Source organism: Microtus oregoni, unplaced genomic scaffold (assembly GCF_018167655.1).
Source record: "Microtus oregoni isolate MIOR12 unplaced genomic scaffold, Mior012 000049F_ref0000343, whole genome shotgun sequence".
Classification (NCBI taxonomy): Eukaryota; Metazoa; Chordata; class Mammalia; order Rodentia; family Cricetidae; genus Microtus; species Microtus oregoni.
Genome location: NW_024543223.1, coordinates 11,285,941 through 11,307,484, shown reverse-complemented (window position 1 = coordinate 11,307,484; position 21,544 = coordinate 11,285,941). Strand labels below are relative to the sequence as shown.

At 40.5% G+C, this 21,544-nt stretch overlaps 1 protein-coding gene across 3 annotated transcripts in view; it reads left to right on the top strand.

Moving 5' to 3' along the window:
• Bod1l1 (biorientation of chromosomes in cell division 1 like 1) overlaps positions 1-21,544 on the top strand; it is a 54,865-nt gene that overhangs the window by 19,655 nt on the left and 13,666 nt on the right. For 2 of the 3 annotated variants that reach the window (XM_041636628.1, XM_041636626.1), the window contains exons 10-18: positions 954-6,930; positions 8,805-8,878; positions 9,858-9,942; positions 11,385-11,428; positions 12,739-12,799; positions 14,322-14,392; positions 15,165-15,237; positions 16,665-16,744; positions 21,194-21,269. In XM_041636628.1, coding sequence (XP_041492562.1) covers positions 954-6,930; positions 8,805-8,878; positions 9,858-9,942; positions 11,385-11,428; positions 12,739-12,799; positions 14,322-14,392; positions 15,165-15,237; positions 16,665-16,744; positions 21,194-21,269 — 6,541 coding nt within the window. The remainder of the gene's footprint in view (positions 1-953; positions 6,931-8,804; positions 8,879-9,857; positions 9,943-11,384; positions 11,429-12,738; positions 12,800-14,321; positions 14,393-15,164; positions 15,238-16,664; positions 16,745-21,193; positions 21,270-21,544) is intronic. The other variant, XM_041636627.1, reaches the window with a different exon arrangement.

Genomic DNA, 21,544 nt, shown 5'->3' with positions numbered 1-21,544 from the left:
CTTGGGATTTAAAAAAAAATTGGAAAATAGATATATTGAATACATTTATTCCCTGTGTTCAGTTATTCTCTTGGAACAGATTTTGGCTTTAACTGAGTTTAAATCTTTTATTTGTATAAACATATCCATAATTCTATAGCTAACTAACTCATGATGTTTCTGGAATAGAGACACTAATGACTTAGTAATTGTTAATAACCAGTAAATTTCTTTATTTAAAAATTGGAGTTGTATTTAGGCATACATCCTTATATGTTAATGCATATATTTAGATGTGTAACTTGCTTTTGTGACTTTTTTATGGAAATTATCTCATAAAGTTTTACATGTTAATGTTCTAAGTTTCAAAACTGGGGTAACAAGGAAAATTTAAGTACTGTCCATGCTTCCCCAACATCTGCCCAGAACACATGAACATATATATGTGTATATGCTTATGTCACATGTATATGCTTACACTGTTACTCAGTTTGTATGTATAGTACATCCAAATATTATAAAATATTTATATATTTTATAAATAGAGTATTATACAAATAGTCACATGGCTTCTATAAGTGATTTGGGTTTCTAGATTTAAAAATAAACCTTTACTTCATCGGCATGTGTATTTTTATATTGAAAAACACCAGACTGTTCCTTAGCTTGCATTTATTAAGAACTATTGGGTATTGGTGAGCTATAGTCATTTATAGAATTTTCTAAGTGCATGGGTCGGCTAGGTGGAATAACTGTTCTGTAAAGCTGGGAAGAATGCAAGACTTAGTGTGATCATCTAGACACTTATATTGCAGTGAGTTTGAGCTTAGTGGTGTCTAATACCTACCATAGGCTGCATTATCTGTGGAGCAGATGAATTTGTCTCGGATATTCCAGAGCTCACATAATAAGTGTACCTAATAGTAAGCTTATGTATAACATGTGTCTCATAGGAACCCTATCTTTTCTGACAGCACTGTGAAAAAGAAAAGGCCTCCTCCAAGGACCTGAAGCATGCTCATGGAAAAGGTGAATCAAGTAAGCCTGCCCGGAGGCTTTCAGAATCTCTGCATTCAGCTGAGGAAAACAAAACTGAGTCGAAGGTCGAAAGAGAACATAAGCGACGGACATCCACCCCTGTTGTAATGGAAGGAGCTCCTGAAGAAACCGATACAAGAGATGTAAAAAAGCAAACAGAACGCTTAGAAATTAACATGGATGAACCCCAGAAACAGAAAAGCACCCTTAAAAATGAAAAGTATCAAAAGAAAGATGAACCTGAAACTCATGGGAAAGGCCTGCCTAAAAAAGAGGCAAAGTCCACCAAGGAGAAACCTGAGAAGGAGAAAGCTCAATCAGAAGAAAAATTGTCTTCAAAACACAGATACAAAGGTGATGGGATACATAAAGCAGGTGATGAGACTGAACTTCACTCTTCTGAAAAAGGTTTAAAAGTAGAGGAAAATACTCAGAAGCAAAGTCAACAAACCAAGCTTTCTTCAGATGATAAAGCTGAACGTAAAAGTAAGCACAGGAATGAAAGGAAGTTGTCAGTGTTGGGTAGAGACGGAAGGCCAGTTTCTGAGTACGCTATAAAAACAGATGAGCATGCACGTAAAGATAGCAAAAAGGAGAGGCACCTGCCATCTGAAAAAGCCAAGGCAGAGCACAAGTCGAGAAGGTCAAGTGACTCTAAACTTCAGAAGGATGTAAGCTCCAAGCAGCACAGTGTTCCATTGCAGAAAAGAAGTGAGAGCTGTTCTGAAGAGAAGTGTGAGACAGACTCCACTAATGCCGATAGCAGTTTAAAGCCTGAAGAGATTCATAAAGAGAGGCGAAAAATGAAGAGCTTGTTGGAAGAGAAGCTTGTGTTAAAGTCTAAATCAAAAGGTCAAGGTAAACAAATAAAAGTTGCTGAAACAGAATCTCAAGAAGGTGTCACAAAACAGGTGGCAGCTTCAAAGCCTGATAAAGAGAAGAATACAGAAGATAATGACCCAGAAAGGCAACGCAAGTCCAAACTTGAAGACAGATCTTCAGAAGAAGCTGTCATTGACCCTGCACCGGAGAATGCTACACCTTCAGCACATGGTGCTCAGAAGGACTCTGGGCACAAAACTAAGTTACCACTGGTAAAAGAGAAGCATAAGACCGATAAAGACTCAACCTCCTCCAAACCTGAGAGGAGGTTCTCCGATGGGCACAGAAGCAGAGGCTTAAAGCACAGTAGTAAAGACATGAAAAAAAAAGAAGAAAATAAACCAGATGACAAGGATGGTAAAGAAGTTGACAGCAGTCATGAAAAGGGCAAAGGAAACGGCTCAGTCATAGAAAAGAAATTAAGCAAAAGATTGTGTGAAAACCGAAGAGGAAGCATATCGCAGGAAATGGCCAAGGAAGATAAGTTAGCAGCAACCAGTTTAGGCCCTGCCAGTAGTTCCTCCCTGCAGAGAACCAAAAAGAGCAGTGAAACCACATCCATCCCTGAACAAGAACCAATGGAAATTGATTCTGAGGCAACTGCAGAAAATGTCTCTGAACATTCTAAAACCCAAGACATCAGTAATAGTTCTCAGCAAGACATTGACTTTGAAAATGTTACAAAACATAAAGCTGCTGCTGGGGTTTTAAAGGATGAGTTAAGAACTTCCATGATAGATTCAAAACCAGCAGCTGTGACCTGTAAATCAGGGCGTGGACTAGCAGTTACTAGCAATTCTGAAAAGCATACTGACCATAAAAGCACCTTGACCAAGAAAGTGCATATTCAAAGTGCTACAACAAAACCAACTAGGGAGAGAGAGCCAGTTCAGCGAGGAGCCCATGACATAAATGTAGACTCCGAAGGGAGTCGGAGAGTGCTCTCTAGGGCCCCGTCAGAAAATGAGAGGATGCAGAAGAATTTGAAAGGCACATCCAGAGCCACCGAAGAATGTGGCACTCAAGGGGATGCTTCTTTGGAATGCTCTACAGACTCAGACCTCTCATCATCCTCAGGCTCCGCTGTTGTACCTCAGAAAGAATATCATGACTCAAGTACAGTTCCTGTAGTTGACAGAGAAATGATTCCGGAAGGTGGCACAGCTGGCACCTCCCTTGTAAATAATTATGATAGCCCTATCCAAAGTTTGACGATTAAGAAGTCAGAAGTCCATAAGACAAGCGGCAGCAAAGAAAGTAGTGAAGGCTCCACAGCAGATATGCCATCAAAAGCAAACACCAGTAGCAAAAGGCACCTTCCTGAAGATGGCCAGACCACATTGCTGCACAGTAAAGAAAGCAAAGCAAGTATACCTCTTGCTGGCAAGTCAACGGGCATGAGTGGAGAAAATAAGAACATTAGCAAGCAAAGGAACTTGATGGGCACAGCCAAAAAAGAGAGTGATCTGAATATCGAGCCTGATATAAAACAGGACAGTGCTGCTGTTGAGAATGTAGTAGACCTGAGTACAAGAAAGGAAGCTGAAACAGTCAAACGTAAGCATAACAGAGATCCAGACGAAAGTAAACAAATACCAACTGATGTGGAAAGGAAGACTGAAGACAATGAGGTAGATACCAGTGCTACGCGTGATACTGCTTCTGTGTCACAGCAAAGGCATGGGAAAATGGAGAGGGTGGCGGCAGGATCTGGTAGACGAGACAAAGCTTTCATTGCTACTAGTACTGAAGGGAAGGACAAAGGCATCATGTTAAATCCCATCAAGGCTGGGGATGCAACCACCACTTCATCTGAAACAGGAGAGAAGGGGATGACCTTACCTTGTACAAGTATTGAGGCAGATGAAGGCTTCATAATGGGTGCAAGCCCTAGAAACCATCCCCTTCAGGTTGGGGCAGAAGCCAGTGAGTGCACTGTTTTTGCTGCAGCTGAAGAGGGTAGGGGTGTTGTCACAGAAGGATTTGCTGAAAGTGAGACTTTGCTCACAAGTTCCAAGGAAGGAGAAAGTGGAGAGTGTACTGTTGCTGAATCAGAAGACAGAGTGGCAGACCCCTTGGTAGCTCATACAGTTCAAACTGAAGCCAGTGTGAACAGTGTTGCAACAGAGGAAAAAGATGATGCAGTAACCAGTGCAGGCTCTGAGGAAAAGTGTGATGGTTCTTCGTGTACAGTTGAGGGGACTGCTACTTTTACTGGTGAAGTTGAAAGTGATGGGGCTGTTACAAGTGCTGGCACAGAAATAAGAGCAGGGTCTGTGAGCAGTGAAGATGTTGTTGGGTCCCAGGAAAATAGGACACGCGTTGGTTCTAAAAAAGAAACAGAAGGCACTGTGACATGTACTGAAGCCAAAGGAAGAAGTGATAGCTTCATCTTCTCCTTGGTAACTGGAGTGGGAACCCCAGAACAACGGGTAGTTACAGGTGCAGATGTGGTCCAAGTAAATGGTGATAAGCCTTGCGAGGCAAGTGCCATCCAAGGAGATGGTTCTGCAAATGATGGTACAGAAGGTGAGAGTGCAGTCACCAGCACAGGCATTACTGAAGAAGAGGGGGAAGGGTCAGCAAACTGCACAGGCTCAGAAGACAGCAGTGAACGCTGTGCCATAAGTTCTGAAACAGAAGAGAATGCGGAGAGTGCAATGGATAGCACAGAGGCCAAAGACATTACAAACATACCTTTGGTGGCTGCTGGTCCCTGCGATGACGAAGACATTGTGACCAGCACAGGTGCAAAAGAAGAGGATGATGAAGGTGAGGGTGTTGTGACTAGTACTGGAAGAGGAAATGAAACCGGCCATGCTTCGACTTGCACGGGGATAGAAGAAAGTGAAGGAATGTTAGTTTGTGAGAGTGCAGAAGGGGGTGCTCAGATTGGCCCTACAATGGAACATGTGGACGCTGAGGCTGGGGCGACCACTGTGAATACAAATGACAGTAATGTTGATAGTGTGAGTGGTGCAGAGAAGGAAATCAAAGACACTGATATCTGCTCCAGTGCCAAAGGGATTGTGGAAAGCAGTGTGACCAGTGCCTTTACAGGGAACAGTGCTGGGCCTCCAGTTCTAGGTGGTAGCGAAGGCCCTGTGGCTAGTGCAACTTTTCATCATAGTGATAGTCAGCTTAACAAGAAGGAAACAGTGGAAGATACAACTATTTCCACTGGGTTGGTGAGGGGCAGTGATGATGTTCTCGTGTCTGGTGCAGTTCCAGAATATGAAGTCGGCCACACATCACCCAGGGGAAAAGATGAAGGTGTCATCACTTCTGTAGAAAGTGAAGACTGTGATGGCCTTATGGCTTCTACAGCCAGTTCTGATGTTTCCAACAAGGACAGCTTAGCTGGGAGTAAAAGTCAAGGCAATGGCTTGATGATTTCTACCAGTACAAATGACTGCACCCTTCAGATAAGTGCAACAATAGATGTGAGAAGAGGGCATTTGTGTCCTCTGAGCACTGAAGAAAATACAGAAGACACGAGAATACACATGGAAGGATTTGAGGCTCCTATGCCCAGTGCAATTTCAGGTGATGAGAGCCAACTCACTTGTGCTACCAGAAGTGAAGAGAAGGATGAGTGTGCCATGATTTCCACAAGCATAGGGGAAGAATTCGAAGTTCCTATTTCCAGCGCAGTTACCGTCACATGTGCTAAGAGCGAGCAGCCAGTTGCAGCAGTTGAGGAAAGCACTGCAGGTCCAGTCTTGGTAAGCACTGAGGACTTTGAGGTACCTATGCCTAGTGCTCATCATGCTGAAGCTGAAAGTCCTCTTGCCTCAACCAGTAAGGAAGAAAAGGATGAATGTGCTCTCATTTCTACCAGCATAGCGGAAGACTGTGAAGCCTCTGTCTCTGGTGTAAGTGAAAATGCACCATCTGTTACCGATGGGAACGCGGTTATCTCAACAAGTTCAGTGGAAGACTGTGAAGGCTCTGTGTCCAGTGCTGTCCCTCAGGAAGCAGTCATACCAGTAGAGGAGACGGGTGACACTGCTATGATTTCCACAAGCACCTCTGAAGGACGTGAAGCAGTCATGCTTGGTACTGTCCCTACAGATGAAGACCAGGGCACCACTGTGAGAGGGGAAGATCTGAGTGATGCTGCCATTATCTCCACCAGCACAACAGAGTGTGTGCTGATGTGCTCTAGCCTAAGCAGACATGAAGAGAGCCAGCCAGCCACACACAACCCAGAAGGAAATGGTGATCATTTGACTACAAAGCAAAGTAAGTGTGAACTACCCATGCCCAGTCTCATAGCTGAGAGTAACTGTCAGTGCCCTGGGCCATCCACAATAGTCAGAGAAGTGGGCCCCTTGATGGCAGTGAGCACCAAAGGGGAGAATGACAGGCTGCCAGTCTGTGAGCCCTCTGCAGGGCAAAGCCATCCAGGTACTGCTTCATGCATAGGAGAGGAAGACAGACATGGCAAGGACTGCCCGGGTCAAGATCTCAATTCAGAAGAAAGGAAGGCATTGCTGACCTCTGTTCAGAGGGAGAGCAGAAGTGCAGAGGCAGAGGCAGCAGGACACAATAGCACAGCTAGTGGTATTGCAAGAAAGTACTCAGAGAGGAATGCAAACTCAGTGTCGGACAAATTGTCTGAGACCAACTGTCTGACAGGACCAGAACAGACATCTGCTGAGCATTCCTCTAGCAGTAGTCACTGTCTGGCAGCAGTAAATGCTGGTGCTAAAACTGATGACATGCTGCCCATCAGAGATGCTGCATTGGAGTGTCCTTCTGACCAGCAGGCACCTGAGAACAACTTGAAAACTACCACCAAATGTATTACTGGCCAAGAGTCACAAATGGGTCCTTCCCACACAGCAGTCCTTCCAGCTGCCTGCCATGTAGCTCCATCTACTCCACAATGGGAGGGGGACTTGACTGCAAAAAGTGACCACAGTGGCACATGGACTGAGAAACATGTTCCTGGTACAAGGCAATCACTCCACAGGGAAGGAAACTTTGACGACGCTGTTCTTCCTGAGGAGAATGAGTGTGGCATAGGTGAGGATCCTTTATGATTATGTGGTCTAACACTTTACTGAGGTGGTTTTATAACATCCTGTATTTTAAACATTAAAACTAGACCTGTAGCTCTTGTGTCAGTATAGAAAAGGCAGGAGGCTAAGGGCAGGCACCTCAACTTGTTAATCTTCATGACTGGCAAGTTTCTGAGCCATCTTCAGATCTCTCGTTTGTGTGTGCCTTCGTTGGTTTGGTTTGATTTGCAGTATTCTGGGGATTGAACCCAGAGCCTCTTACAAATACTCTACATCTGAGCTACATAGACTTCCAGCTCCTATTTTTATTCTTAACTGAGTTTGCTATTCAAGTAAGGCACATTAATTTCCAATTTAGAAAATTTGGGTGAGGGGATCCATGTTCCCTTTTGAGAGATTTCAGAGAGTGCTGGTTTTGTGGAAATCAGTAATCACTTTCGGAGGTAATTGCAGTTATTCATCCAGTTTCAGATGCTGTGTACAGTACTACTGTTACAGGATCTAGGGGTACAGATAATCAATGGGAAGACAATTATGAATTCTGCCTCATGTGACACTCACTGGCAGTGATTCAAGTATAACAGGTGTTTAGGTGGAAGTGAAAAATAGCGTATTCTACAAACTCGAGTTTCTGAGTAAGACTTGAAGGGGCCAGTGGACCTTGATTCATCTCCATTCTAGCTTTATAAACTATGGCTTCCTGAACCTTTAAAATGGAACCATCCTTTCTTGCACTTAGTCTAGCTTCAGAAAATTGACGCTAGTAGATTTAGCCCTCCTTGTTATAGGTACGTAAGAAACAGCATTAAGAAATGACCTAAGGAGTCTTCTCCAGAGAGGGGAGCACACCAATTGATTGTCCAGTACCAAATGGTCAGCCCTGAACGTGTGCATCCAAGTAATGTTATACTAAGCAGATTATATATTTAGAAATATATATAAATACAGATAGATAGATAGGTAGATAGATAGATAGATAGATAGATGTAGCAGCAATTAGTGATAAAAGGGACTTGAATTTGAAAGAACAAGTAGAGATATAAGTAGGGATATATGAGAGGATTGGAGGGAGAAAAGGGAAAAGAAAAATGATGTACTTATAATCTCAAGAATAAAAGAAAAATGGAAGTAAAGAAGTATTCTAGGGGTTGAAATAAGTAACTTTAACTTTTCCCATTGCATTTAGTGGAGAATGAATTGAATGCTCTGATGCTTTTTGTGACTCAGTGTTACTGCACGCTATTATTCCTCCATTCCCTTTTCTGTCCCCTGGAAGGGCAGGCAGAAGGGCTTTTAAACAAGAAAGACCTGCATGCTCTGGGGAAAATGAAGGCTTTTCTTTGTTAGTGCCAGTGTGAAGTGAGGGAAACGAAGCCACAGCTACAAAGGGACGTAATAAAATTGCCCACCTGAGAAGATCCCATTGTCTGTGGATCTACCTGACAGGTTTCCGTTTTTCGTTCAGTCTCAGTGTCAAGAAGTAAAGTGCATCTATAAATCATGTCTTGATCGGGCATGTATAAATCTCTCTTGTTCAGAATGTTGCATATATAGTTTTAGGAACAAATTTGATAGAGCTGGCTATAGAACAATACTAGGAAATAAGATCTCTCCATAAATAATATATTATCTCCCTTTCTAGGCAGTTAGCTTTTTATGCAAGCAAGAAATAATTCCATTGTCCCACAAATGAGCAAATAGTCACTGTTTTTTTTTCTAGCCCCCCTTTACCCACAGAGTACTCCTTTTTCTGCTGTTTTGCTTACAGTGAACTAAATCAGCAAGGGTAGGTGGCTCTGAGTGCTGATAACATGTTGTTACTTTTCTGTGTGAGATGTATTTTGCATTCAAATTTTTAAATTATGTTAATTCTTTGAGTTTCATTAGGCAATGTGGAGTTACCACCAAAGAGTACAGGAGAACCAGGACTGTCAGCCAACTTGGCAACTGAGGTAAGACTAGTAGCTCAGTAAGTCTTGACACGGAGTGGTGTGGGCTATTGGCCGTGCACACATCAGCTGTATGTGGCCTTTTCTCATACCGGTGACACATGGTGTTATTGTCATCCTGGGGTAAAAAGCTAGGAACTCCAGTAATATTAGTAAAAAGGGCCATTGTCAGATCTAGCTCCTCAAAGCAAACATGGAGTCACCTTCCATTTCTCTCATCTGTGTTTAATCTGCTGTCAACAAAACATGAGTCCATGACTTTCTGTTCCCATAGCTACCAGCCTCACCTAAGCGACCACTTTAATGGCTTCCTGTTAGACGTGGACTTCTGTTCCAATCTTATGGTTGACGTCACCATGCCTAATATCTTTTAAAACATAAGTTGGGTCACGTCATAGCTCTGCTTAAATTCTCCATGGTTTCATATTTTGAATAAAATTTTTATTATTTTTATTAGGTCTGCACCATACACAATTTAGACTTTTTTTTTTCTAAATTGATTCCACAGTTCTTGCTAGCTATGTGTGACAAGCTAGCAATGAATGGGGGGTTACCCCAAAAGAGTATTGGGCAGGTAGCAAGAAGTGTTTGCAAAAGGACATTGGTACAGAATTCTGAAAGCAGATTTGAAGTTTATTGGAAGAGAAAAGAGACAAAAACTAGGCAAGGAGATGGGATGAGTTAAACTGTTGTGCCCCAGTCTCCCAGGTATGAAGCTTCAGAGTGGCAAAGTAGTAGGGCCAATCAGAAAGGATCACATGTATTGTAATAAACTATGGTTTTAACCTTTTGCTTTAAGATGGTGAAAGGTGAGATTAGACTGATCATTCCTGTATTATTTTAAATGTTGATGTGCTCATTTTTCAATTCATGGGAAGATAGATTTTTAAGTTGCTTCTAGATGCTATGGGATAGTCTAATTTGCCACAGTTGCCAGCTAGTCTCACTTCACTTATTTTTGTGGTGCCTTGGACTTTTGTAGACATCTTTGCGTTCAGAGGAAGATACAAATCATGGAGTTGCAGTAGCATCTGGAAACCCCTGTGTTGGAAGGCCAAGTGCATCAGGTAGGCTGGTTTTAGCAGTTGTTCACTGTCTGCCCCTGCATATATTTTTATCTTTTACTGCAGCTTAAAGTTGGTGGATGGTTTATAGTAAAATACTGACAGACTATGAATTTGCCTCTTACTTTTTAAAATAGTTCAGACAAAATTCTTCATTCTTTTTCCTTTTTTTTAAATTAAAGATTTATTTAAAATTTTGTTGATGTGAATGGCTGGGTGTTCACATCAATGTATGCAGGGGATTCGTGAAGCCAGAGTTGTCAGGTCGCCTCCAGCTGGAATTAGAGGCACTTGAGAGTCACTTTGTAAGTGCACTGGGAACTGAACTTCGGTCTTCTGAAAGGGCAGTGCACCTCATAACTGTTGACCTCTCCCTTAAGCCATGCACTGTTTTGTTTTTAACATACACTTTTCTCATCCTGTTTTATATAGGGTTGTTGTTTAAATATAACCTCTCCAAATAATACTGGTAAAAGAAAAATTGTCAGGGACAGGCGCTTTATTCCCTGCGAGTTTCTCCATGCCCTTACTGCCCTTCTGAGGACTGTTGCAGCTTGTTCCCCACAACCAATCATGTGTCCACTTGATCACCTTGGCTCTCAGCCCTAGAACTCTGGCTTTTGCCCTAGTGATAGCACAAAACTACTCTTAGCTTGCATCACCTTTCAGTCTAAAACACTCTCTGTTGTAAGCCACAATACTTTGAGGAGAAAACCTTAGAATTAGAAAGGAAATGACCTTAGGAGCCTTCTGAGATGAAATTCACACAATCCTCAGACTACAACAGATGCTGAGTCATTCATTCTGAAGTTAAATAATCCAAACCATGAATAAATTAGTTAATGCATATGGGTGTTTCAGTCATGCATAATGTTCACTGTCTAGAAGGAAATATTTGTGCATTCTCAGTCTTTGGTTCCCATAGCTAGCTTTAGACTGTTTTACTGTGTTTAGGTACAATTCAATAAGAGATCTATTTACATAGAAGGAAGCTGTTTAAAAGAAAAATGTATATTCTGTCATTGTTGAGGAGAAACAGTAGGCTTTGTACTTCAAGTTCCAAGACTATAAACAGACCATTGCTGTGTGAGGGGAAAGGCTCTAACCTTTCATCTGATGGCATTATTTTTAAATGAGCTAGTTTAACTGCAGCCTAGCAGATAACATTAAGGTCTTCCACCATTTCCTTAGCTCCAATGACTTAAGTAGGTAAGTCACTGCATGACTTAATGGGCTACAAACATTAGTATAAAAATACAAGCTGTTTTTCTGATAATATGCAGAACACAGATTGTAAAAACTGATTGATTAGAGTTTTATGATTCTCAAAAATGCAGGTCACGTGACATCCTGTTCAGTTCCTCTGCTCTGGAAATGTTTAAATGTGTTGCTCTCCTTTTCCAACACAGTGTTGTTTTCTTGTGTCTCATCTTGTTTTTGAACAGGTGAACAGGTGAAAGAAGCATCATTGGTGAGCGAATCACAAAATGTAAGTAACTGTAGTGTTTGGTTTGAGGATGAGGAGAGAGAGCTGGTGTGGGAAGGTGTTTGTGCCGCAGGCCATTTGGTAGCGTGTGCTCCACTCAAGTTCTCCATGCTGATAGTGCTTACACTCGACCTCTGCCATAGTCGCCTACGTGCTATGACAAAAAACTCTGAGCTCTCTGGCTTTTATTATAATAGAATCACAAATTCTTAAACCTTCCTGGCAATATAGGCAAAATAGTTTTTAGCTTGAGAGACTCACTTTATGATGGTAGAAAGCTTGTCTGAAGAGACTGAACTGTGATTGTAATAAACATTTTTCTCCAGCTGTGGTTCTCATCATTTCTTTGAATCCCTTGAAAGCTTAGTTTTGTTTTGTTTTGCATCAGTGTATATGTAGGGAACATAACACCAGAGGTGAATATTTTATGAATGCTTACAAATCTCCATTAGCTGTGCTTTCCAGAACATCCATGAATTCTGGAAGAGATGGGAGAACTTTCCTTGCTTCTGGGCACTGTGGGGTCAGAATCTTTACCTCAACTCATGGAACATCCCAGTTTTGTACCTAAAAGCTCACACCCTATGCTGCAAAGGAGAAGAAGCCCCTGCAGTGGGGCTCTGATTTGCCCTGCAAGCTGAAACCTCTAACACCAGACAGTGTGCACCATCCAGTCGCCCCAAGTCCCCAGCAGAGTACAGCCTCCAGCAGTCATGAGGGCCTATAGCTAGGACTGCAAAGTGCTGTAGGACATCAAGACTGCGTAGTTTAAAACAAAGTGAGATTGACAAAATTAGTCAAATAGATAATTTTATGACAAAAATACTTCAGAGTTTTGATGGGTCTTGTTGTTTGGGATTTTCTAACTTTTTCCGAGGCAGGGTCATATTGCTTCATATATAGGTCAACCGGCCACAAGCTAATAGCAGTCCTTTGCCTCACCCTTCCTGGTGCTAGGATTGCACATGTAGGCACTGTACCCAGCTCAAGAGTTTTTAAAGATAAAGAAAGGAGAACGTGTAAGAGCTCTTTAATGGAATAGAATTCAGAGGTTGAAATTATTCTTGCTTATTTTGCTTTTTCCAAAAATCATTTTAAAGACAAGGAGAATAAACATTGAAGCATGGTAACTTGCTAGAATTTTTTCACAAAGAAGGCCCTCTGTGCCCTTGAGCTTCTGGGTAAGCTGAAGGGAACATGCACCCTAGTCCTGGCAGCATTGTTGTAAACAGCCACGTTACACACGTGTCTTTTTACATGCTGTTAAGTTTATGTGAGACTGTCCATAAAGAACCCTTTTATTGTATGTTTAGGTTGAAAATTCAGACTCAAGAATCAATGAAGAAATACACTGTGAATCTCAAAACAAAGGAGGTAAGTTAATGAATTCCACAGTAGTAATTTTAGTACTAATTATAATTACCATTTGCTGATTGCCTTCTATTTCTTGTACTCTTCTCAGATATTCTCACGTAGTTTATGTAGTTCAATAAAGTGAACACTAAGCATCACATTTATAGTTTAGGAAATAGCTTAGAGGTTTAGTAATTTGGCCATACAGCTAAGAAGTGGTATTTGACCTTAACTAGCTACAAGAACTTTGCCAGTGACCTCACAGCGGCTTCACTCCTGTGTGAAGCCAAGTACATAGTCTCCTGTGATTTCTGTGGTAGAAATACTGGAATGCTGCACCATGCCTCCAGCTGAGCGTTTGTTAACTTCTCACAGTCTCAATGTTATAACAGGTCGGGCAGTTGCATTTATGTGAGTCAATCCTTGTTACACATAACCTTCAAAGGCCACTAGCTCCAAAGAGAAAATTCTGTTCTCATCCAGCATGTGAAATTTTGTTGGTTTCTGTTAGCTAATTTTGTTGATTCTGTAATCCAAGATTGGAGAAAGATATATATACACACACACTTTTCATAATTGCTTTGGACTATATCTTAGACAACAATAAAACAGTAATAGTGATTGATAGACACTCATGTGCCCATTACCTCATTTATCATACCTTAAAATTCAGCATATTTGTCTCACTCATCTATTAAAATGTTAGTCCCCTGAGAGTTTCCTAGTCACAATCTCTTTCTCTTATCGCAGTTCAAAGGGAACCACTGTTCTGCATATACTAGGTATGGTTTTAGTTTCATAAAGACACATAGCATATGTTGCCTGGTTTAGGTGAATAGTAACCACATTTTATAAAACATTTCCACCTTTCACCCTATTTGCCTATTTTGCTGTATGTTCTGATGTCCTGTCTTCTTTATTACCAGTTACTTTACAGTAATGCTAGTTAGTATCCCATTGTATAAATATTCCACGGTTATTTTTTGCTTCTGTTATTGATGAACATTTCAATTTTTTGCAGCCTTTCCTAATTACAGAGTACTACTTTGCACGTCCCTGTCCTTCAAAACATGAGCAGTGTCCTATGTCTCTAGATTTGCTCGGTTACAATCACATCTTCAATGCACTGAATGCTAGCTTTTCTTCGGTGACAGACTTGTCACTTCACACTTGTGTTTTACCTGACCGTGTTAGGCTGGGATGCTCGCTAGTCTGTCTGATGTGCAGTACTTCATGGGGATTCTTTGGATTCTCATAACACTGTTTGGTTACAAAGCTGAAGGAAGAAGGCCTTGAAGTTTGCTGTGCAAAATTCAGTTTTGTGGCACTGGCATAGTCCTTTCATGCTTGAGTCGTGTTTATTCATATTTCACACTGACACACAACAGCGCTTTTGGGAGAATACATCAAAAGCCACCTGAACTGTCATCCATAGTGCCTAGTGCATAACTGCTATGCAACAGGATGACTAGACAGTTTTTCCTAACCACATGCACAGACACCCAGGTTTAAGAGGATTTCTGTTGTTGTGTTTACTATTCAGAAATATTCAGCAGTACAAAAGACAGCACGGAAGCCCTAAGCGGATGCAGCGCTGAAGCAGATTCTGAAGAGGTGTGTTGCATAGTTCACTCAAGTGTTCTTGTGCTGTATGTAGGATTCTAGCCTCTATGTGAAGAAAGGTGTTAGAAGGTTCTATTTGTTTTGTTTGTGCTTTGATTGTTATGTGGAAGTTTCATGTATGTTTTGATCATATTTGCCCTCTCCCTAGTTCTTCCCCACCACCTGTATTTTTCTCCCCACCCAACTCTGTGTCTTTTCTTCTAAAGTTCCAATTTGTGCTGTCAAAATATCATTTCTTTGTATAAATTAAACGGATGTTAGGGTGGTCTGTATCGCATACCATTTGTGCCTGTTTCCTTTGCTGTAATGCTTAGGTACTGTGTCCCTGTTATGTGTTCAGAATGTATCGTTTTGCACTCACTTTCATCTACTCTATTAGCTCAATCTAAGTGAAGGTGCCAAAGTTTCCTTTTCTTTTCTTTCTTTTTTTTTCTTTTTTCTTCTTTTTTTGTTGTTGTTGTTGTTTTTGGTTTTTAGAGACGGATTTTTTTTCTCAAAACAGGCAGCCTTGGCTGTCCTAGAACTCACTCTGTAGACCAGGCTGTCCTCAAACTCATAGAAATCCTCCCGTCTCTTTCTCCCAAGTGCTGCAATTAAAGGCATGTGCCACCACCACCACCCAACAGGTGCTAAAGTCTCTAATAACATTTTTTTAAATTAATGTACCTACCTCCTGTAAATGATAGAAGTTATTATTATATGTCCCTACTTTAACTGAGTGGATCAGATCCTGCGCCTATAACATGGTCATTGTAAATTCCAGGTTGAAGAGGAAGAAAGGCACATGTCTAAAAGAAACAGGAAGCAGCATTACCCCTCCTCAGAAGACGAACTAGGTATTAATGTGTGCTTCTGTTTTAGATGCCTGAAAAGTTATATTCATATCTAATGATGTGGGGCAAAAAATAATTCATAAAGATAGTAACTGTTTACTTAATAACCTTTGAGGCTAATTTGAAGCACCAATAGGTTCTTTTCACACATAGATCCAGAAATTAGACAATTTCTTACAGAAAACCCAACTTATGGACATCTCACAGTCTCTGTAATAGGGGCCTATGACTGAGCCAGCTGGCACTGAATGCAGATACCAGGCAGAGCTAATGAGATACTTTAATCAAAGCACATGTGATAATGCCTCTGTATCATCCTGTAGATGTTATATAGTCTGTAACACAGCCATATGACAGAATTATCTACAATAGTGGATGTCCCATAGTTATTTGTCAGTACAATGGCTAGAGAGTACTAGAGGATATTGGGCATTTGAATATGATCACTGTAGATGAAAGACTGAATTTTTTCATTAATATTTATTTCAGTGTATGGGCCATACTAATAAATCTAAATATGTAATAGCATAGCACCATGAAATTTTCTGTCTTAATGCTAAGCCTGATGGCATGGATCTAGAATCTCAGCTTCTCAAGAGACTGAGCAACAGGACATTAGGTCCAAGCCTAGCTGGGCTACAGAGTAAGACTGAAACACATTGCTAATGACTGCCATGTGGGACAGTGCCTGACACAAAGTAGAAATTCATTAAATATTTAGTAAACACATGAGAAAGAAGGCATTTTTTCTCCTTTTTTAGTAGATGCATGTGATTATTTTATGGTAATAAATTGTTCATATTTTACATTCGGATACTATACATGGTTCTTTATATACAGCCCCAGTTTATTCTCACAGCATCTAGTAAATAAAGGTTGATGCTCTGAGGGGTTTACTCTGCTTCCTCAAGCAGCCTGCTCCCACACCCAGGTCCCAGCTCAAGGCTATGTTTCTTAGATGGAACTTTTTCAAGGAAGTAAAGTTACAGTGTCTCTGGGGCTCCATATGCCCAGCCGTTCCCACTAGACCTCAGAGTATAAACTTTTGGGTGGTTGTTTTGTTTTTGTTTTTGAGACAAGGTCTTGAGGTATAGCCTAAACCGACCCTGAACTGGCAATACTCCTTCCTGCCTCCATTCCTGAGTTCTAGGGTAAACTATTATGCCCTGATAACATTTGGAGATTTGTTTTAATATTCTCTTTCTTTGGCAAAGCCAAAGACCAATGCTGAGTGCTCAAATCCCGAACATTTTAAATATATTTACAGTAACTTTTGGCTTTAGTGTATCATAGACCTAAAAGAAGGAAAGAGAGAGAGAGAGAGAGAGAGAGAGAGAGAGAGAGAGAAAGAACTGCAACTGCCCTAAAATAGAACTGTATTTCATTTTAAGTTAGTTTTTGTTCTTTTGTGATTCCAAACTGATTTACAGATGATAGCCCAGATGTCCTGGTTTCCAGAATAGAAAGAACACAGAGACAGTATTCTGAGACTGAGCCACATGACACAAAGGTATTTTTCTACTGATTAGTTTTAAGTTTGGGGGGTGGGGTAGGGGGAGTAGCCAAATTGCATCACTGTAAATACTTATAATTTTTATTTTATTATCCTTATATCATGTATCTAACAATAATCACCTTGTTATAAAAGATAGATAATTTTCTACTTTGTAATCTACAAGATTGTAGTAATGTGACAAATAGTTACAGTGCTCACTTATAATTTTGCTCAGTGGTCTTGCTTAATTTTCAGGGTTTCCAGATGTTTTCTTCCAGCTCTGGTGTCTTTAGCATAGATCTACTTACACCAGTGGTGATATATAGTGTTACTTAGAAATGTTGATATGCTGCCTCTAAATACTGGCAGCCCTGGATCTGAACTTTTCCTGGGTCCTTGCCTTCCCTCTGCCCCTCTTTCTGCTTCTCCCAGATTTGCACACTTCCTTCCGGGAACATCTTGAGTGATGTCTTCCTGTCTCTCTTCTTGCCCACCTAGTTCTAGTTTTATGCAGATATTCAACTCATTAAGGCCGTTCTTGTGTCCCCAAGAACTGGGGAACTAAATAAAAAGAAAGGACTTTTAACAGCCAAAAGGAAAAGCTGCATAGCACCATGAATTTCAGTGAGTTTGTGCATAGGAAAGAAATAAGCTTTTAACTCATTTCTCATTGCCCTGTTCACAGCTAGGATCATAAGATAATCCTTTAAATTAATAGAGAAACAGTTTAAAGGAGATTTTTATTTCCCCTCAATTTCATGTATGTTTTTAAATAATGAATTTAAGTAAAATCTGATACCTCAGAGATAAAGCATTTGCTTTGAGTGTATAGGACCCTGGGCTCCGTCTTCAGTCCTTCAACATAGAAAAGCATGCATTGAGGGGCTGGAGAGATGGTTCAGTAGTTGAGAGCACTGGCTGTTCTTCCAGAGGTCCTGAGTTCAATTCCCAGCACCCACATGGTGGCTCACAGCCATCTGTAATGAGATATGATGCCCTCTTCTGGTCTGTAGGTATATATGCAGACAGAACACTGTATACATAATAAATGAAAAAAAAAGCATGCATGGATAATATTTTCCTGTGCAGAAGCTGTGTTCAGAAGTTATTTAATGTTCCACTTCACAGTAATGGTGATCTGTAGACTAGTCTACTAGGTTGGGAGTGATTTTACCATTCCTATGACGGCTCATGAAGTAAATATGTATCACTTTTAGAAGCAATAAAGTCATTGTCAATTTGGTATGGCAAGAGTAAAGGAAGTTAAAAATTGAATTTGGAAAAATTCCAGGCACTGGAAAAAGGAAAACAGAATAAAAATGAGTTCATGCATGTCATTGGGAGCTTGCAGAATTTGAGGGACCCAGTACTCATTCTGTAAGAATCATCCCATAACCGGAAATAGACATGAAGACTGTATAGCATCTTCAGCCACACATGAACTTGAGCAAACACCAGCTACCAAAGGCACACCTCTGTCCTTCTACCCTCTAGCACACGAAAAAGGTCTAAATTGGAAGTCACTCTGTACATGAGCCCGAGTATTAATGAGGGCAGGTTAAATAGCTTGCTTTAGAGATAGCTGTTAGGCTTTCTCAGTTGGGCTGATCTTCCATGTTCTAAACTGTGCCCTCCCAAGCTGAAAGAGTGAGAAGCCAATAGAACTGCAGTTCCCAACCTGTGGGTCGTGATCTCTTTGGTGGGGGAGGCTCAAACAACCCTTTCACAGGGATCACCTAAGACAATCAGAAAAAAAAACAGATATTTGCATTATGATTCATCACAGCAAAATTACGGTTATGAAGTAGCAATGAAAATAATTTTGTGTTTGGGTCACCACAACATGAGGAACTGTATTAAAGGTCACACCATTAGGAAGATTGAGAACCACTACTCTAGAATAATAATTAAATGACAGAACTGCTTTTTAATTCTTCTTTCTATGTAAAATTATTCTAAAATTCTTGTGAATAATACAGAGACTGCCCTGGTGTCTGCAGGCACTGAGCTCATTGTCAGTCATGGTCCATAATTCCTTGTCTTGGTCCTGGCCATATAGTGCTTTCAAGATACCCTAGGGGAGGAAAGCTGGGTGTTCCACAGGTGAGAGGGCTTGAGAATGACCCCTAGGTTTCAGCATCATGTGATTAGAGATTACAAATAATCAGTTAAATGAGCCTGCTGAATCTGTTAGTCTAGTGTTTACTGGAGTGACCTTCCACAGTGGATACTTAGGGCTCCTGCAAAGAAAACATTCATTATGCAGTCACAGACAAATGAGAAATGCCTGAGCTCACATTGCTATTACTAGAAGATACCACAAGCTTTTTGTTATCCTCATTACTAGAAAAAGAACCTGCCTCAAAGTAGGCCAAAAACTCAAATGTTTAGAAAGCCTTAATTGTGATATAATGTGGATATTTTTACTTTATATATATTTATACCTCATTAAGTCCCTGAAAAGTGGGCCAACAAGATGGCTTAGTGGGTAAAGGCACTGCTAGCCAGTCTGACAGCCTGAGTTCAAATCCTGGGACTCACATGGTAGAAGGGGAGAACTGACTCCTGAAAACTCCCTCTGACCTCCATACATGTGCTATGATGTGCTCTCAAGCACATACTAAAAATAGCTAAGATAAAACACCCGGTGACACTGAGTGCCTTTGCGAAGGGAAGGGACAGTGAAGGCAATCCTAGACCCTCCAGTCCCACAGGGAAAAGAAAGGAAAGAAACAAGGATTATAATGGGCCATGAAAAAGTAATTTAAGTAAAATTTGTAATAATGGAAATTACTTATAGTTATATAAAAGACCATTAGAGTAGTAAAATTGAAACTTGAATTTTTAAATTTATCTTGATTTCCTCCCTTTGCTTTTTTTGAGTATGTTAGTGTTGTAAACATTTTGTGGAGTTTTGTTTAAACTTTAACTTAGGTTTTAATTGACACACACACATATATATTTGTGGTGAGAGACCATGTTGTAGTGTGGTACATGTATAAGTGCAGTGTTCAAATAAATAAGTTTATTTGTTTTCTTTAAATATTATTGCTTCAATGTGGTAGAAAACACTCAAAATTCTGTCTTGCTGTTTTTAATATACTACATTGCCACTATCTGTCGTCATATTACTTTTACAGTAGAGCACCAGAACTGATTTTCCTATTAGTGATCCTTGACTAACCAAAAGACGTTTTCAAAACACAGATTAGATATATATTTTTGTTCCCATCCCTTTCCTACTCACCAGAAACTTTTTTTAAAAAATGTTAAGTTCAGTTGTACTACCCATATATTCTTGGATGGCCTTGCACTAGAGTGTGATAAACTCACCAGGGGAAACACTTTAAAGAGGACTGACTCTCCCTCTACCAGTAGCTGTCCATTGTCAGTAGCTCTTCAGCTAGGGCTGAGACTTGAGATCTGTCGTCCCTTTCCATGTCGGGTTGTTTTCTGGCCTGAGCTTGTACCACAGAGCTAGTGCATACTGTCAGTTACTGTGAGTTTATATGTGCAGCTTCCCTGCTGTATCCAAAGGACTCTTTTACCTTGGAGTCATTCACAGCCTCTGGCTCTTACAGTCTTTCTGCCCCTTTTCCTGTGAAGATCCTGAGCCTTGGGAGGAGGGGATATGATATAGATGTCCCATTTAGGGCTGAGCAGTCAGCATTCTTTTATTCTCTGCACTTTGACCAGTCATGGATCTCTGTGTTAATCTCTGTCTACTACAAATAGAAGCTTCTCTGATGAGGGTTAAGAGATGCATCTCTGGGTATAATAGAAAGTAATTAAGAGTCAGTTTAATACCGTGTCCATTTAGCAGAAATAGTAGTCTAGTCACAAGTTCTTTGCCCGGCAGTAGCCCAAGTATGAGTTTCATCTTGTGGAATGAGACTTTAATCAGAAAGTGGTTGGTTGCTTCCATGGTGTTCATGCCACTGTAGCACTTATGGCCATGTCTTGCCAGGCCAGTCATTATTGTAGCTGTCAGGGTTCACTTGATGTTTCATGCTCAAAACTTTTTTCAACTAATGGTGAATAATTTCACTGTTAGGGATTAATACTCTAAATTAGCTTATCTGAATCCTTAGATGTTCTTTTTGGTATATTCTCTCCTAATCCTTCACTGTACTACTCTCCTCTACCACTTCATAAAGAAATATAATTTATAGTAATTCTTCCTTTGGAGTGTCTTGTAGAAAAGGTACATTTTGGAGAAAGAATGTAAAACTAACCCTGACCTTGGTATTTTATATCTAAATTTGCTTTTCTGCCTTCAATTTTTTTAAATCTCTTTTTAACAGTTCTACTAACTGCAATACTGGTTATGTTTTTAAACACATTTATCAAACTATTCTAAATGACAGTTAGGAAATAGTTATTGAGAGAAACTCAGGGGAGTATGAATAAAGGCAAAGTTAAATTTGAAAATGGAGCTTCTGATCTTGTTCAAATTCTCCACAGGAAGAGAACTCTAGAGATCTGGAGGAATTCTCTAGAATGAGTTCAAAGTCAAACAGTACTTCCTTGGAAGACAGAGGTGAGTGAAAGCCCTGCTCATGTGTGTTGGCGGCTAAGCCAACTCTAAATTTCACCTGTGGAATGTCCTTTTGCCCATTTGCTCCCCCCAGTGAACATAGTACCTTATGCTTAAGTTTGGGGATCATTTTTAAGTTAGATTCTCTTCTAAAATATGCTGTTTCTTAGTTAACTAAATCAGGCTTGTTGGCTTTAATAATGAAGATATGCAAATAAAGTGTGTCTGTCTGTCTGTCTGTCTGTCTGGGACTGCAGATCCTGTGGGGCGTGATGAAA